The following is a 17,191-nucleotide window of genomic DNA, read 5'->3' as shown; positions in this document are numbered from 1 at the left end:
GCGGGGCCCAGCAGGACAGACGGGGCAGAGCAGAATGTCCCGCTGTTTGTCTCAACAGTAGAAACAGGAGCGCGTGTGTTCATTGGGCTGTGGCTGGGGGGGGGGGGTGGGGGGGTTGATGCCAGCCTGTCGGTTTCCTTGCAGGCCTGTATGTGAGACGTGTGTTCGCAGTGCAGGAATGTTCTATATTTCACATAATGATGTGGTCAGGAGATATGAAAACACGTGTGCAGCACGTGTGGTTTTATGACTTACCTTGTTGTGTGTGTGTGTGTGTGTGTGTGTAGCCACGTGTGAGTGTTTTCTGGTAATGAGAAATAGTTAAATCAGGGGTACAGGAAGCCTTATAACAGACCAAGATACAATACAGACATGAAGGAAAGCATCGCCCCAATACTGTCAAATGTCGACGGGCGAGCGTTTAGGGGTAACTACGCACAGACGCAAGGGCTTCAATCGCCTGTGGTGGCACAGACAGACAGACAGACAGTCAGACAGACAGACAGCTGGCAGCAGCCCCAAAGCTTTATGGCAGATTGATTAGGCAGTAGTAACAGTTGAAGAGTCAATAGTGCTCACTAATCCACACCATGTGGTTGGTCTGTGCATATGTGTGTGTTCGTGTGGCTGGCCGGTTGTGAGTATCAGGCTGTAGGAGAGAGTCTGTGTGTGTGGGGAAAGAAAATAAATTGAAAAAAAAAAAGAAGAGAGAGAGACCCCCCCCCCCCCCCCACTGAATGACCTGACACCTGCCCCTGTCAAACCCTAATTGAGTCGCACATTAAATCTCGAGAGGAGCCTCATGAGCCGCGGTGCTGACAGACCCACAGACAGATTGCCGGAGCACCTGACACACAGAAATGCTGATGCGCAGATGTACGGGCAGCCAGTCAGACTGTTTGGGGTGGGGTGGGGTGGGGGGGTAGTGATGAAAAACAGACTGCCGTAAAGAGGGGATTACATGACTGTATTTCAGCACAGTTCACCGTGAACTGATGATGCAGTTTTACACTCTTATGTCTGCAGACGGGTTTGGGGGTAAAGGGGGGCAAACCCACAAACAATGTAATTTGGACAACATTTTAGTTGGAAAGAATGCAGAACATATTATTTGACTGTGTTTTTACAGAATCTTGCTGCACTGTGTGAATAATAAACTGTTCCAGTATACTCTTTAGGGTATATCCCCTCTGAGAATTGCCGCCCTATTTTGGTGGGGGTGGTGGGGTTGTGTGCCCCTGTGACCCTTGTCGCCGGGTTGTCAGTGGCAACGGCTCCCGTTATTGTCTCCCACGGCAATTCGGTCCAAGGTGAGGGGCCGGACTTGAGAGTGAGTCAGAGGCCTCTATGTATCGGTGTCTTCAGGAAAAAGCAACCTCCTCCAAATCAGGGAAACCAAGGCTCTTTCCTGGAACAAGGCCTGGGAGGGGATCTCGCTGCCAACTGGGTGGTAGTCTAAGAAGGGATCTTGTTGTACTGGCCCCTAGCTCCAAAAACTGGATCTTGGCACATGTAATGTCATCACTCTAGTGGGGAAGGAGCCAAAACTATTACGGTCAGCGGAAGGTACCAACTCGATATAGTTGGGCTCCCTTCTGGGGGACCGGTGCTTGACTCTACTTTACAGCCTGTTGCTTGTTGTGCCTATGTGCTGAACGGCAGCTTGGGGAATCTCGAGGTTTTGGAGTCTTTACGTGTCGTTAGTCATGACTCCACTTTGGCTCTGCACAGGTCTGCTGGGGGCACCTGATCTGAACCCGAGTAGTGTTTTATTGGACCGTCTGTAACAAATATCGTGTTTAAGCGTGCATACCCAAACCCAAGATCAATGATTTACTTTGTCGATGTATCATCTGATCCACAGACGTATGTCTTGGACTCTCGGGTGAAGCAAGGGGCAGAGTTGTCAACACATCAGATGGCAGGTGGAATCTGCCAGACGGACCCGGTAAAGGTGTACAGTAAACATCTGGTCTCTGAATTCGGAATTTTCTCTGCAATTCTCTGGGAGTTTGTGGGCATGGAGTCTGAGCCTTTTAGTCTTTTCTGCCGTGAGAGTAAATCACATACACAAGGCAGCCAGTCAAAGTTTCAACAGATTAGAAGCCTCACTGGGAAACGTGCTTGGTTGTTGAATAACTCAGGTGAGCCCAGCCTGGCTTTAGTGGAACATTTGTAATGATAAGAGTCAAGTCCAGGTGGCTATTTCAGATCCGGTTAGCTAGCTAGGTGTGTGTGTGTGTGAGAGAGAGAGAGAGAGAGAGAGAGAGAGAGTGAGCATGTATGTAATATCAGGATAATGGAAACTGAGGCAGAGACGGTGAAACCTTTCCACTTGGTACTGGCATTGTCAGCTTTCTCACCGCTTTACAACTTACTCAGCGCCACAGACTCCCATTTGAACTCTTCCCCCACAAAATCCTCCACTCAAATCACATTCATGCGCGTGGTTACTGGTGTTTTTGTTTTACGAAAGGAAACAATGCAATGAAATGAATAGCAACCGACCGACCGACTGACTGACTGACTGTGAATTTCTCTAATTCGCTCACTGTTACACTCCCTGTGAAATCAGACGTAATCAGACATCAGAGGCTGACAGTGAATGCTCCATTACTAATCCTTCCCCTTCCGAGAGCTGGAGCTTTCATACAGTCCTGTGATGAGTCTTACATCATGCAGAGGATGTGGTTTTGGCAGCGTTACTGTGGTCAGAGCTCGGAACACATATGATAATGCCGTTGTCCCTGACTACCGCTAAACAGGGTTTTATCATGTGAACGTTGAGTTGTTAGTTACACGAGCTGTTTATTGTAGAAACATGTCATATGGTGATTTTTTTTTTTTTTTTTTTTTTCTGGGTTTTTTTTTTTCCAGTCTCGCGCATTCACAACAAAACACTGAAGAGTTTGAATGTGTGACAGCTCTCAAGTCACTGACACTAAAAATGTGTCTAATTCAAGGGTTTGGTTCATTCTATGTGTGTGTGTGTGTGTGTGTGTGTCTTTTCACGCATGTTGGATTTATGGGGCAGGCAGGAAGACTCTTCCCCTCTGACAGGGCCAAGTGTCTGTGGAGCAGATGCACAGGGAGGACACGCCTGGAGCCGGAGGGGAAGCAGCGCAGCTCCAGAAGACCCCCTGACCTCCTCTGAAAGGCTGACGTATAAGTCAATTGCACTTATATCAGAGAAAAATCATGGATCACACATGACTTCGTGTTTTCTTGATACTGGTGGCAAATGCGCGTGTCCCGATCCACACAGAAAAAAAACAAAACAACATTTACAAATGTGGACGAGGATTTAGTGAGTAACTGATGGCATCCGCAAATGTTGAATCCACAAACAAAAAAAAACACGTTTTCCCAAATTCCACATGAATGTGCTGCTCTTAAACGCGTTTGTGGATCTGAGGCCGTTAAAAAAAAAAAAGTCTCAAACACACATTGAACGCTGACATTTATTCAAGTATTTATTGGTAAAAATCATTTGCTGGTATATGATTGTCACCAGGGCTGAGACTCGCCTCCCTCCCCGTATTTTCCCCTCCTTGCTTGTCGAAGGTGTGTTCAACGGCGAAATCCTGCCAGTTGTGTTTGTTTTGGCTGAAACTTTGTGTAAACTTTAAACTTCTCAAAAGGCGCAGGAGCCGAGTCCAGACTGTGAGCTGAGCCCGGGCCAGCTCACAGTCACATGAGAATATGTTGCATACTTGCTGACTGTGCGCTGATGTTGGCGCTCACACACACACACACACACATATGGCAGGGAGACCTGTTGTCATGGCTACAGGCCGTGACTGACAGCAGTTGTCGTTGCTGTTTGTAAGTTGTTCTGCTGCCTGCGTGGAGACTGCAGCGTGTCTTGGTGTGTATGTGTGTGTGTGTGTGTGTGTGTGTGTGCAACAGACGCTGCGCTGATTTGTTTTGCAGATTAAATCTGTTTCCTCTCCTCCCTCTTTCTGTCCCTCGTCCACTCTCTCATTCTTTCCTTCCTGCTTCTTTCTCTCTACACCACCACGTCAAACCAAGCTGGTCTGGCAAGACACCAGCCCCCCCCCCCCCCAACAGCCCCGAGGAGAGAAGCAGTAATGACCGTAATGATGATGAATGACGCAGTGAAGGCAGTGACAGGTAGGGAGGGAGCGACGAAGGCCAGTTTTCCTCAGGTTAAGATGATCTGTAGGCCTTTATCTGTACGCATCTCTGAAAAGGAAAACGGCATACAATCCACCCACGCATGCATTCCTGGCAAGACCGTACCTCTCAAAGACAACACAGCGACAGTAGAGGGTGTTTTTCCATGTGCGTCTCTCCTGACCTTTACTCCACTGAGGCCCGGGAAGTTCACCAGAGGCCAGGAGTCAGACCTGTTTTGGAACGACGAGGGAAGATGTTTTTGTCTCCCCCCCCCCCCCCCGGCTTCCCTCCCTAAATGTCATCACATAGATGATTGCCACTGATGGTTTCTTCTCATGTAATAATAGAGTCGCTAATATTGTTTGGCTGACCTAATGGGCTGGGGGAGGAACAACAACGTGGTTTTCCTGTTCACTCAGAGAGAGAGAGAGAGAGCAGAAAGAAAAAGAGCCAATTAGCGTAGCCACAGTTAGATTTCGGCTAATCCTGTGTGTCTGAGGCCCGATGGGCCTAATTGCCTCAGCGGTCAGGAAATGCCTCTCCGAATGAGCTTTCCTTCTGTGCCAGCCGACACAGCCCGAGCAGAGCTTCTGTTTTACCACCCTCAACACACAGTCGACCGCGCTGCAGGGCCTCCCTGTAGCTGCTGTGCAGTCTGTCGGGGAGTTTCGTGTGGAGTGCGACGATTGCAGGATTTGTATTATTATTATTATTATTATTATCAAGAGGACCTCCACATTGATACGCGTGACGCTAATGAAGGTGATTTTTCCAACCACATTGTGTGTAAAAAAAAACCGGCTCAGAATTGCCTTATCGGTATCTATCTGCTTGGATTTGGCTCCTCCCTGACCGCGACGCGGTAGGCCAGACTCTTATCAGGTGCATTTCATGCGCTGACCCACCCGACTGTGGTAGCAGCTGCTGCGCCAAGTATAAGTAGCCACATAGCTTCTGGCAGCATTAGCAAGCCAGAAAAACAAGCCCCTCTGTGGCAGTAAACAACACATGGGCCCAGTGATAGCTACTATACTCATATACACACACACACACACACACACACAGAGAGAGAGAGAACAGTAACTCTCTCAAAGGGCCATGAAGGTGTTTCTAGTGACAGTCAAAGCTCCACCAGACTCCCTGTCCCCCCCAGCAGGGACACAGAGAGTCCGTCGGTAGCTTCTCATGGCTGGTTAGCTCGGACCGCCAGCTCCAGCATCACACACATGCTACGAGGCCTTTCCTTCTCTTGCATGTTTTTCAATATATGTGAGAGCGGGTTCTAGATGCATTCGAGGGGTGTGCAGAGTGCTAGCAGTAGCTAACCTGATGCACACCAAACCTCTACACTAAAAGCAACAGATATGGTGAGTTATTGTCAAGAAATAAAAGATTTCTGGAAGCTGCAAATAAAATAGAAATGAAATAGTTACATAAATAGTTCACTAGTTGAAAAGTCGCCTTCCAGCAGGGATGAAAGAAGTGAAGTGTACTGTTTTACAGGAGCTTTGACTTGTGCTATCCGAGCCAATATTTTTCCAGTCGCCAGTTGACTTACAGCTTTTCCCCAAGTTAAAACTCTACTCTACACAATTCACTGTTCATGGCAAACATGTTGAGTTCAGAGAGGGCGGGAAGCATGCAGCGTCTTGTCAAGGCCTCTTCTGGAACTCTGTTTGCTTGTGCTGTGGGGGCGGGCGGGGATGATCGATAGAGATCTCAGCTTCTACGGGGGAGGGCGATTCAGTATTTCGATGTGACAGTAATTTGCGTATCCTTCCATGAAAGAGATTCAGCTGATGAAAGGTGCGTTTGCAAAAGGGAAATCGGGCGCGTTCAGGGCCAGATCCTGGATACCACTGGAGGGTGTGATTTATGAACGACAAGGAGCACAGGGTCGCACAGCTACAGTGTACACACACACACACACACGGAACAAACTAGATGTAGTGATTTAAAGCCCATCCTTCTCTAATTCATTGTCTCAGAAAATGGCAACACAAACCCCCCCCCCCCCATAAATCTGGGCAAGAATGGACAGAGAAAGCAGAAGCTCTTTTTCTCTTTCTCATTTTCTGTCAAACACACAGCAGGCGTGGACTCTGAACACCCCTGTCCCTGCTCTCGCCGCCTGCATTTGGCAGTAATTACGCGGGGTGATTTCACCGATGCCCTGCAGGCTCCGCTGAAAATGAAACAGACTCCTTCAGGTTGCGCCGTCGAGGAGAAAATGGGAGACTTTGCCCCGGGGTGGCAGTTGTCAGTAGTGATTCTCTCTTTTTAGACAATTTCTGCACATTGTTTTTCGGTTTGTTGTTCAGTCTCTGCTGCCAAACACACTGGGTAACCCACTCACAGAGCCCGTCCTGCTTTGCCAAACAAACGCATGCTAATTTCTTGCAGCTTCCTCGGAGGACCACAACTATGGCTAAGTTCTCACAGTCAGTCGGGTGAGCTGAGGTGAGGTTTTCTCCCTCAGGGTCCAGTTCCCATGAAAACTCAACCTTAATGACAGGGTGCTGCTGCCGGCCCAAAGCTAAACCCTTGACCCACCTTTCTAACCTGGCCAACGGGGCAGGCAGCGCAGAGGGAGGGGGAGAAAAACACCAACGGCGGGGGGGGGGGGGGGGGGGGGTCAAGAGAAGCAGAAAAAGTAAACCCACGCTCACGTATAAATGCTACGGGTGGTGCTGGGGCGGCAGGAGTGTAGACGGCGAAAGGTGTGAAACATGTTTAGCTGTGAAAAGGAGACGTGCGCAGGTAAAGGAGGAGGGTGGAGGAGAAAAGCCTGGCAGGGTGGAGGAGGGGGAGAGGATGAAAGGCAGGGAGGGATAGAGAGATAAAACATGAGGGTGGGAGGGGAAGTGAAAGCACAGGAGGGGTCACAGTCAGCCTCTAACAGTGGCCTTTGTTTGCTAAGATAACGTTGACTCACCCAGATTTATTAGGATTTACACCGCAGCTGTAGACTAATATTAGTATTAGTACCTATATAATTATTAGATTTTTTTTCCTAATTTAATAAATGTGTCCTTTTCATACATTTTTAACATGGGGGGGGGGGGGGGTCCTGAACAGTATAATGACAATGAAGCTGAACTTTGACCCTTTGATTGAACATTGAACCCAGTCAACAACATAGTTGTTATGTTTTGATGTGGGGGTGAATGAAGACGTCTGTTTATCATGAGAGGCTCCGTGTGTTCCCAAAGCAATTGTGCTTTGGGCGTAATTAAACAGAAATCTGTGGAGGACCCCCCCCTCAAAGCCTGAGAGCTACATGCTGCGTATTGATACTGATCAACTTACTCTTATTTCAGGAAGAAAACTGTGAAAACCAGTAAAGAGGTGGAGTAGATGTTAAATCTGCACACAGTAACAGGAGGGATCCTCTTTGCCTTGTCTTTCCTGTCCCTCTTTATAGCTTTCTCAGTGCCCCCCCCCCTCTCCCTCTCCCTCTCCCTCTCTCTGTTTAATCCTCCTGTTGGCGCCACAGGAACAGACAAGTGTTCATCACAGAGAAGTCTATTGAGAGAAGAGAGAGAGAGAGTTCATTGTGGCTGCACTGGGGGGCCATTGAAGACTTAAGAGGACAAACTGCATCACTAGCTAACATTCCTTGAGAGAGTGTCAAACGTACTGATACGCTGCCGTACGGACGGCTGAGAGACCTTATCACGTACGAAATGGAAGGAACCGTTTGTGGTCGCTCACGTTATCTGGTGTGAAGGCGATGACTCTTTAATCTAAACCCCCTTTTTTTTTTTATGTTTTTCTCCCCCCTTTTCTGTCCCACCCACGTCCTTTAAAAGGGTACGTCCAGAACCAAAAGTTGGATCTTATTTTTGCCCTCGCTCGAGTAATTACCGAGGCCTGGAAACATTGCGGCGTCACGAAAACAAAGGCCGATTTAAAAAAGCGCCAGTGGCCTCCGGTGGTCGAATATGAAGGACGGGTGCCCCCGGGGTGGGAAAGGTGCACGATGGAACTGTTTATTGGGAGCAATTAGGATGCGGGACGACAGAAGGGTGAATGGGAGGAAATGGAAGGAGCAACAGATGTGAGCCAGACAGCCCCGTCTGACAGTAGGAAGGAGGACCGTGACAGCGCAGGGCCATCTGGGATCTGCTACACACACACACACACACACACACACACACACACACACGTGTTTATAATGGAGGTATAACTAAAAATCAACTTTTAACCCATTGGGGACACGGCTTTTGTCCCCCTTTAGTCTGAAATGTGTCTCTAAAGGAAGCCAAAGTCACATAGAGGAAGTTATTCGTAGTGCAAACAGGCTATTACACACCATTCACTCTGTTTCCCAACAACTTCGGAAGAAAAGTTTCTTCAGTGTGTGTGTGGTCTTTTTACTTAAATGATGAAATGGCATTCGAATGCGGTCATCACGTCTCCTCCCAGGGTTTCCACATCCGTCATGTGTGCAGCCCTCCAGTGACTCGTCAGTTTGGAAATACGGGGTCCGCTCCCGTCGTCCCTCTGGACCGTCCAACTCTGACTCAGAGTCTGTCCGCGAAGACATTATTGGTTTTGATCTACTAATGCTGACGGTGGGTTTGTACGTGCTCAAAAATAGAAGAGTTAAATGGTCTTTTCTTTGTCATCATTGCTCAAACATTAGCCTGACAAATATATTAAAGACAACGCGATACAGCTCTCCTCCAGGCGTTTCTGCTGTCCAATGAAGCAGAGATCGAAAAAAAGGAAAATTCCCAGAGTCCCGCTCTCTCCTCGAGTCAGCCGTTCAAGCTCAAGCTCAAGAGTGAAGAGACAGCTGTGGTCCAACATTGGCTGGGCGTTCACGATATCGCGTACGCCAACATCTTCCCATCCTCATGTCTCCGTCTCTCCGGATCTGTCTGCTGCAGCCACGAACCCTGCGATGTTGCTGTGCGAAGACAAAAATGCTCATTCGAGTAATTGGTGAATGATATTTTGGCTTCATATGAGGGTGATGATGTCCAACTCAATCCATCAGTCATCCTTTCAGCGTGAAGAGCTGCAGCTGTGAAGTCCAGCTCACTTAGCTCGCTAGCTTCTGGTGCCACTGGCGTCTGGAACAGGCATTCTTCAAAGTTGAACGCGGCGCTGTTGGTCCATATTTTAGGCTAGGCACGGATGACTCGCGCCCACCGAAGTCCATCAAATTTAATGGATAATCTTCTGCAGTCACACAACAGCAGTTTTGAGACATGAACTCCTAAACATGGGATGCCACATTCATGTCACGTGGAATGGAGGTAGAGAGAAGCACATTTTAATAGTAATTCCGTATATCAAAGTCGGTAATGTCGTGTAACGACGACATATTCATAATGAGACGATCAGACGCTTGCTGTGGAGAGAAAATCACACAACCTGCTCACTGCTGCTGTAGCTGAAACCCGTTTTTTTTTCCTTAGAATGTGGACAGAAACCTTCCAGGAAAAGCAAATGTCTCAGCTTTTCACAGAGTGATGAAGGAGCGCTCTTAAGCCACCGCGGTCGCAGGAGAAAGGGTCAACAACTTCAAACTGCAGAAGGGTTGAAGCTGTTACGTAACTGTCAGACTCCTGTTGTCATAGCACCCTGTGTTATGAGTGTCCAGTTTTGAAATGTTAATTTTTCTTTTCTTTTTTTTTTTTTTTAAACATTGTTTCCTAGTTACCAAACAAGCCAAAAAAGCCACGCGTCACAGTTTGCCCTTAAGGAGGGAGTCTCTAGAAAAAACCATCTAGCACCCGCTACTGAGCTTTCTGTTCCGCTGCACGGACGTCCACAGCGGTAAAATTCACCGCTCTGTCAACTCCGACGCACACCCGCGCGTTGTTCGGACTTCTCAGCGGCCGGTCGCAAGGCAGAGATGCTATGGTGGGTCAAGGCGAGAGAAGCTGCTTCAGGGCGGAGAGGTCACGAGCATGTCAAGTCAGGTCGCAGATTTAGTCGGTGGCGGTAGTGGTGATGGAGGCCGTGATGGATGTGCAATTTAAGGGACTGCTGGAGGTCAGGGAGAGGCGATAACAATTACCTCCACGGCAGCCAGACGGCCCTCTTTCGAGTGATCTGTCACAATTGATGAGGGTTTGCTCAGTGGTCCTGTCGCAGTCTGCTGTCTGTGCATGTGAAGCATAAACACTTACTCGACGTACTTTTTTTTTTTCTTTTTTTTTTTAGAACTGTACCTAGTTAGGTGAATATCAATGTGCTGCTCTTTGCCTCTCCAACTGTTGTTTTCAAACTCTTTTTAATCACAGCCCTTGAACATTTAGTGTATGACAAATCAGTAGCTCGTCACGCTTCTGATAATCTTTTGAACCCTTCCCGTCGACGTTTCCGCCACTTCGCGGCACTCAAAAAGCTTTAACCGAAGTAGGTTCAGTCCCCAGTTCGCTTGACGTCCCCTTGCTTTGGACTGTGGGAGGAAATCCGCACCTCTAAAGGAGAGCCTCAAGCCTGCGAACGCCTCTCGGAAAGAGCACACATACTGTGCGTGCTGTGAATGTGCAAACAAAACAGCATTATCACGTCGAGGAGACCAGCGTGAACGCGCACGCTCTCATTAATGTTCCCGTCTCCGTGCTCTGCCAGCGGGGACATCTGGACACCAGTGATGCGGGGACCCGGTGGAAAGCTGAACCTGATATTTGGCTCAGTGTATTTCGGTCTCTTTGTGATGTGGACGCACATCTGTGTCTCTCTGCCCGGCCTATTCATAGGACGACCGCTTCAGCGGTCTTGAGGGGGCCTCCCGTAGGAATCCACCTTGATGTGAAGACTGACACATGGTTGCAGGATTTGGTGTGTTTGTTTTTTAGTTTTTTCCATCTATCCGCTCATTCCCTCATTGGCCTTAGCTTCCTGTCTCCTAAAGGCTCCTCATCCTCCCTCTCTTTGCTGTGTTTTCTTATGTTCCTCTGCCCATCCCACTCCGCTCTGTTGCCCGAGTCTCCTGCTTTCCCACACTCCCAGCCCAGCGTATGTACACAGACTGTCCACTGGCCAGGCCAACACCTCGGACCCACGCTGCCAGAAAGATGCCCATCTCTGCCAGGTGGGAAGGTTGGTTTAGAAGACAGGGCAACCCACCCCCCCCTGCTCCCTGCCCTCGGGGGATCATGCGCTGTGTCAACACGGTCTCTCAGATCAGTGCCAGCTGGCCAGCCTCCGGGCCGAAAACCCACCAAAGGCCAAGCCGTGCCCCTGGTGCAGAAGAGCGCAGATAGGTGGACTCACAGTGGGACAGTGCCCGCAGCTTCCCTCTGCCAACTGTACTGAAGAAACAACACGGAGACGGGTGTCTCCATGCCAGCTTCCTGCCGTCAGATTTAACACAGTCTGGCGTGCACTGATAGTAGACTGGCTGGATCCACAGACTGTGAACAGCAGCCGTGCACAGCTGTGAGGGACTCTCGGCTTGAGGTTTTTTTTTGACCACCTCACAGCACGAGACTTCATAGGGAAACAAAATCAAAGGCTGCAGCACATATCAGCCCAGATGCACTCAGCAGCTGGCTGGAGGAAAGGGGGGGGGGGGGGGGGGGGGGCATAATGTCTTCCTTTACGTCCAGTTCGAGGCCACGTGTGGACGCACAGCCACATTAAAGATCAACAAAGGGGGCGCTGAAAATCAGTTTAGTGGTTTATGAGAAGTATCACAGAGGAAAAACCTCCACCTGTGTCTTTTGAGGCTCTGGAAGGAGCTTTTTAAAGCCCCCCCCCCCAGACACAGATTTTGACCGTTCATTTTTTCCATCTCCTCTTGCATGCACCCAAACTTTATGAAAGTGTAACAGTAAATTACTGGAGCTTTCCTTTAAGAACACCACACAGAATACAACCCGTGTCATCGTGGTCCCCTGGCCTGTCTGCACCTGCCGCTGTGGAACCAATATGGAAGCGCGTCTGCCCATAGTTAGTGACCTTTGACCCCTGGTGGTCAGCAGACTGAGGGGTGCCTTTTGACATTACATTACTTCAGCCACACCTGCTGCTGGGCCCGGGGGGGCTCCACCTCTGGAAATAGACCCTGTTGCCACATAAGTTACATAAGTCCCGGCTTTGTTGAGTGGTTGATTAATGAGCACAGAAGGTAAGAGGCGTGTACTATCTATTTCAGTGCGTCTGTGTTGTTGCATGTACGACTTCACATTCTGTCCCGCCTCTTCCTACACTCCTGCACGAAGTGTATTTCGGGTGAGGTTTCTGTTTGGTGGACCACAGTAAATAACTACATCCACATTCTAAGAAAACAGTTATGCAATGCCTAAAAAAAATAACAGCTTAATGTCGATCTCATGTGGTTTGCCGGCCTGCGTTCGCAGCACCCGGTCCTGGAAAGGAAGACGAACATCCTGGAGGGAGATCTGCAGGTCATTGAAACCCACAAAGAGAGAGAGAGAGCGAGACAGAGGGGGGGGGGGGGGGGGACACACACCAAGGAAGGGGTGCTGGTGTTGGTGGGTTAATAAAGTGCTGAGGTGGTGAGGAGCCAGCTGTCATTCAAAGATCCCCTCTGTGTTCCACGGCCCCCGGAAGAAATACACAGAAGAAGAGTACACAGAAGGGCACATTAAATTCAGATCCGAGATACTGCAACAACCCCCCCCCCCCCCACCCCCCGACAGAATCCCAGAGAAGCAGAGGTCCAGAATGAAGAGAGGAGGCATGTGTTACTAAACGTTTCATACTTTAATATTATCTCTGGCAGACATTAGCTGTATTAAATACACACACTGCTTTCCAGTTTTTCTCAGAATGGATTTTCCGTTCACATTTACGCATGTAACCGACTTTACTGCAGTCAAACGAGTGTCAAATCTCAATCTGACTGTCCTGTTAATACCAAGGCAAATAGAATTATTATTTACATAAGATACAAAAATATATTTCACAAAGAAAAAAAAAAAAGAAAAAAAAAAGACAATAAGGAGGCTCTATAAAATTACAAATATATTTCTATTATAAAAAGCTATTTTTAAATACTCTTCCAGCTCAGGTTTGGGGTGAGGGAGCGTAACCTGGTCTGCGTGGTGGGGGTGGCTTGTGATTCTGACAATAAATGTTCCAGTGACTGTTTGCAGCAAATATTCCACATCTTCATTCCTCGCGGGGCTTCATGGAGTCCATTACCTCATGGCTGATGAGTATTCTTGTCCTCAGGTTCCCTACAACGCTAATTTTGACCCTTCTTGCAGTCCTTACAGCCCAGGAGCCAGGTGCCTCTGCTGGGTTAGCTCTGGACCGGATGCCGTGGTGGAGCCACTTGGAAGTCGCTGTGCCATCCAGCTGTGTCCTGTTGGGTGGTTTTTTTCGGTGTGTGTGGGGGCCAGGCGCATGTTAGCAGCTCAGGGGGGGTGGGGTGGGGTGGGGTGGGGGGGGCTCCCATGGCTACACTCCAAGAAGACTGTGAGCCTCCGTGTCACATGCCTAAGAAGAGACAGAGACAGACAGACCTGATTAGAACAGAACTCCCCGGCTCCTCGCTTTGCCAGCTCTATTCTAAGAGCGGCGGACGTTCGGTTTTACAGGCTGGTCATCGTAAACACTGGTGGGCCCCAATAAACACGCCATTCTCCAGGGCTAACGGAGGGCTGGCTGACTGCCCGACTGAGGGGGCGGCAGAGGGACTGGACGCCTGCAAGCTGTGAAAAACGGACATTCGGGGGGCGGTGGAAGAAACAAACAAAACAAAACATGGAAGTAAGGAAAAGCGCTTGGGCTCCCGCGTCTGCCTCCATTCCATCCCTGACATTTGCAGTTGGAATTTCGGAGCACATTCCTTATACTCTGATGCAAGTTCCAACACTCACAAGCCCCGTAGTAAAGAAGAGGTCCAACCCAAATTAGCCATGTATGTGCATCGGGCCATGACGTCCTGTAAGCTACTAAACCTTCTCAGGTTACATACGCAGAGCTCTGTGTCTGTCTATGTGGTACTATATATATATATATATATATATATATATATATATATATATATATATGAAGAGGGACAAGGGGAGACAAAGATGGGGCAAACTAGAAAGCCTGGAGTTCACAGTTCTATGTGGTGTGTACAGACTGCAGCACTTCCTTCACATTTGAGTGACGGGTGATAAGTGATACGCTGCCTTTCTCCCCAGTGTCACCCCCAGAGGCCTCGTGGTCCACGTAACACGCCCCCACGTCATTGTTTTTTCTTTTAGAAATGGGAGGGACCCCCGTGTCGCTTTACGAGTGGTCCGTCAGCATAGCCGACGCGGAGAACAAACGCTCCTGTTAATCCCGGGGGGGCGGCGGGCGGCCAGCACGCGGGCTAATTCATCAAGGGGGTCCTCTTGACAGCTAGCTCACATTAGCACTTACTCTCTAACGTCCTGTCAAGGTCGGCGATGAAGTCCTCCAGGTCTTTGGTGTCGCCGAGTTTGGCTGCGAGGGAAAGACAAAGAGGTTCAGACTTCAAACTAAGAAGAGTGAGTTCAGTTATTAACATCTCCACCAACATTATGAGACACTCTGCCTGAGTGTGTGTGTGTGTGTGGGGGGGGGAGAGTGTCGCTCACGTTTCGGTGACATGAGAGGAGGTGAGGTGGCGGCGGGGGAGAGCACGGTGGGGGAGTTCAGCCTCTCGTCGCTGAAGCTGAAGCTGTTTCTGTTGAGCGACTCTGCGCCTGTCGGAAAGAGGAGGAAGGAGACACAAGTTCCATTATTTGAGCGTCGGGCCTTTTCTTTATTTTCTTTTCTGATCCGTGTCAGCGGAAGCAGGACCTCAGGGTGTAATCACTGCATTCTCCTCTAATGACACACCTTTCCTCTACGGTCTGTCACACACACACACACACACACACACACACACACACACACATGTGCTTGTGTCGGCACACTCGGAGGTGTGTGTGTATAGATATGTCTGATATGATGGCCACTTGGATTCTGTCACATCATATTTCAAGCTGCCACATTACATATTTTCACTTGGTAAGAAATGGAGTGAGAGAGAGAGAGAGAGAGAGAGAGAAGGGGGAGTAAGAGACTTCCTGCAGCTGCATTCCTGTACCGCAGGACAGAATTTGGCTCGTCTGTCTGACTTCATTCATTGAAACGTCTGCTTGTAGAGGTGTAGATTCAGTGTCACCCCTCCTGACCGTGATATCTATGTGAAGTATGAAGTAAGTGTGTGTGTGTGTGTGTGTGTGTGTGAGAGTGACAAAAAAAGAAGATTAGGCAGCACTTGTCTGTCTCGCTCGACGGTGTCTCAGATGTCAGCCACTTACTGCACCCAGGCACACACACACACACACACACACACACACACACACACACACACACACACACACACAGAGCTGTGGCCTCTCCGTTTGCTTGTCTTCACTTCTGCTGCTCACGCCCTCCTTTTCTAATGGTTCCCTGCCTCTCACTGGAGCGTGTGCAGGCTCCAGGATGGATCCCAGACTCTGCACAGTTTGTGTCGGTTATCTGCCCGCTCAACCGCCCCCTCCATCCATCAGGCTGCAACACAATAGGTCGTCCCTGCGTGGGACAGGTCCCCCTCCACGGGACTGCCATGGAGAGGACGGAGCTCATGCAGGAATCTGATCCCTTGAGCAAATCAACAAGCTCATTAGCGCCACAGACGCAGGTTTCGAGCACAACCCCCCCCCCCCCCTGCTTTTATCACTGATGTTGCTTACTGCAAGAGCCTTAGTGGTAATGTGGTAATTACATCAATTCTGTGGGCATTGATGATACTCCCACAAAACCACTGGGACGCCAGTTATCATGCAATTACCAAAGTGCTGTCTTAAAGGAAAGAAGTCAGCATGAAGTGATGATGGACTCTCATGGTCTCCCACAGAGGAAAGGCAGAGCCCGAAACCCCCTGGAGTGTGACGGCCTCTCCAGAAAATACTTTCACATCTTCCAAACCGACTCACACGTGTTGAGGAAACTGTCTTCGCTCACATGGGGGACCTGAGGCGTTTCTTTTCTCAGCACGGTCAGCATGTGAGGCGGCCCGGGGGCCAGCGCTGCAGCTGGGGGGAGCAGGCCGTGCGTTCGGAGTAATAAAGCAATGCATTACCAGCAACACTTTAGAGGAGCGGCCACAATGCTGGGGGCAAAATACGCAGCAAGGCTCTTAATCTGACGCCAGCATCTCTGGACTATGATCAAGGAGAATGTGCAACAGCCCCAGGCCCCCCTCCCCCGGCTGCCCTCTCCATGGCACATGATAAGGTACTGCACACAAAGGTATTACAGTGGCGAAGTGCAAGAGAATAAACCATAACTGCATCACTTCTGCTGTGCCTGATCTCCATTCTGGAGGCCCAGGCGTCTTCGTGCATTCGTGCACGGTAAGACGCGGTCCGGAGCCTCCCCCCCCCCCCCCCCCCCCCAAACCCCACCGGGTGGGCAAGCGGACACTCACTCTCCGAGTCGCTGATGCCGCTGTCGCTGACGCTGGCGCTGCTCCTCCTCTTCACGGTCTTCAGGTGCTCGTCGTACCTGAAGTGTCGCTTCTCCACCGGCGACGTGAAGTCTTCGATCACCGCGTCGAACTCGCACAGCGCGTCGTTCAGGTCCTCCTCGTTGGCGAACTTCGCTGCAAGAAAAACAAGCGTGAAACTAGTGCATTTATATATATATATATATATAACATATATAACATATATAACATTCCCTGCTGGAAGACTGTGTTAATGACAAGTGACAATGAACGGCGTACTAAGCAAGTCTCATTATTATTATTATTATTATTATTATTATTATTACAAATAAAAGAAATCACTTATATTTACCTTGAGGTTTCAGCTTTGGAGACTTCATTATTCCAGTAATTTGAGATTATCCGGTGATCTGATAATTTATATAAGTATATATAAATATATATATATACGTGTGTGTGTGTGTGTGTGTCTCTCTCAGTGTAAAGTCCCACTCCTGTCCTCCTCTGTGTGTGTGTGTGTGTGTGAGAGAGACACTCCCGAAGGTCTTGAACTGACCCTCCAGCCCGAGGACTGCCGCTTTTTAACGAGCCCTGCTCAGTGGGGGCGGGGACGACCGGAGC

General features: G+C 49.3%; 1 protein-coding gene across 1 annotated transcript; it reads right to left on the bottom strand.

The window, feature by feature from the left end:
- Nucleotides 1-12,813: 12,813 nt before the first annotated feature.
- On the bottom strand, nucleotides 12,814-17,103 carry rgcc (regulator of cell cycle). Its single transcript, XM_070914688.1, has 5 exons — nucleotides 16,923-17,103; nucleotides 16,553-16,726; nucleotides 14,688-14,795; nucleotides 14,491-14,553; nucleotides 12,814-13,572 (listed from the first exon to the last, which is right to left on the bottom strand). The coding sequence occupies exons 1-5, from the start codon at nucleotides 16,948-16,950 to the stop codon at nucleotides 13,565-13,567; spliced, it is 381 nt and encodes a 126-aa protein (XP_070770789.1). The 5' UTR covers nucleotides 16,951-17,103; the 3' UTR covers nucleotides 12,814-13,564.
- Between the last annotated feature and the right edge of the window lie 88 nt (nucleotides 17,104-17,191).

Source organism: Enoplosus armatus, chromosome 11, assembly GCF_043641665.1.
Source record: "Enoplosus armatus isolate fEnoArm2 chromosome 11, fEnoArm2.hap1, whole genome shotgun sequence".
NCBI lineage: Eukaryota > Metazoa > Chordata > Actinopteri > Centrarchiformes > Enoplosidae > Enoplosus > Enoplosus armatus.
This window is presented reverse-complemented; position numbering and strand designations above follow the sequence as displayed.

Excerpts from the sequence above, each read along its gene's own strand:
- rgcc (XM_070914688.1), bottom strand. The coding sequence starts at position 16,950 with ATGAAGTCTCCAAAGCTGAAACCTCAAG. Across the intron at positions 16,727-16,922 it reads TCCAAAGCTGAAACCTCAAG|CGAAGTTCGCCAACGAGGAG; the intron begins GTAAATATAAGT and ends TTTTTCTTGCAG. Across the intron at positions 14,554-14,687 it reads TCCTCTCATGTCACCGAAAC|CCAAACTCGGCGACACCAAA; the intron begins GTGAGCGACACT and ends TTTCCCTCGCAG.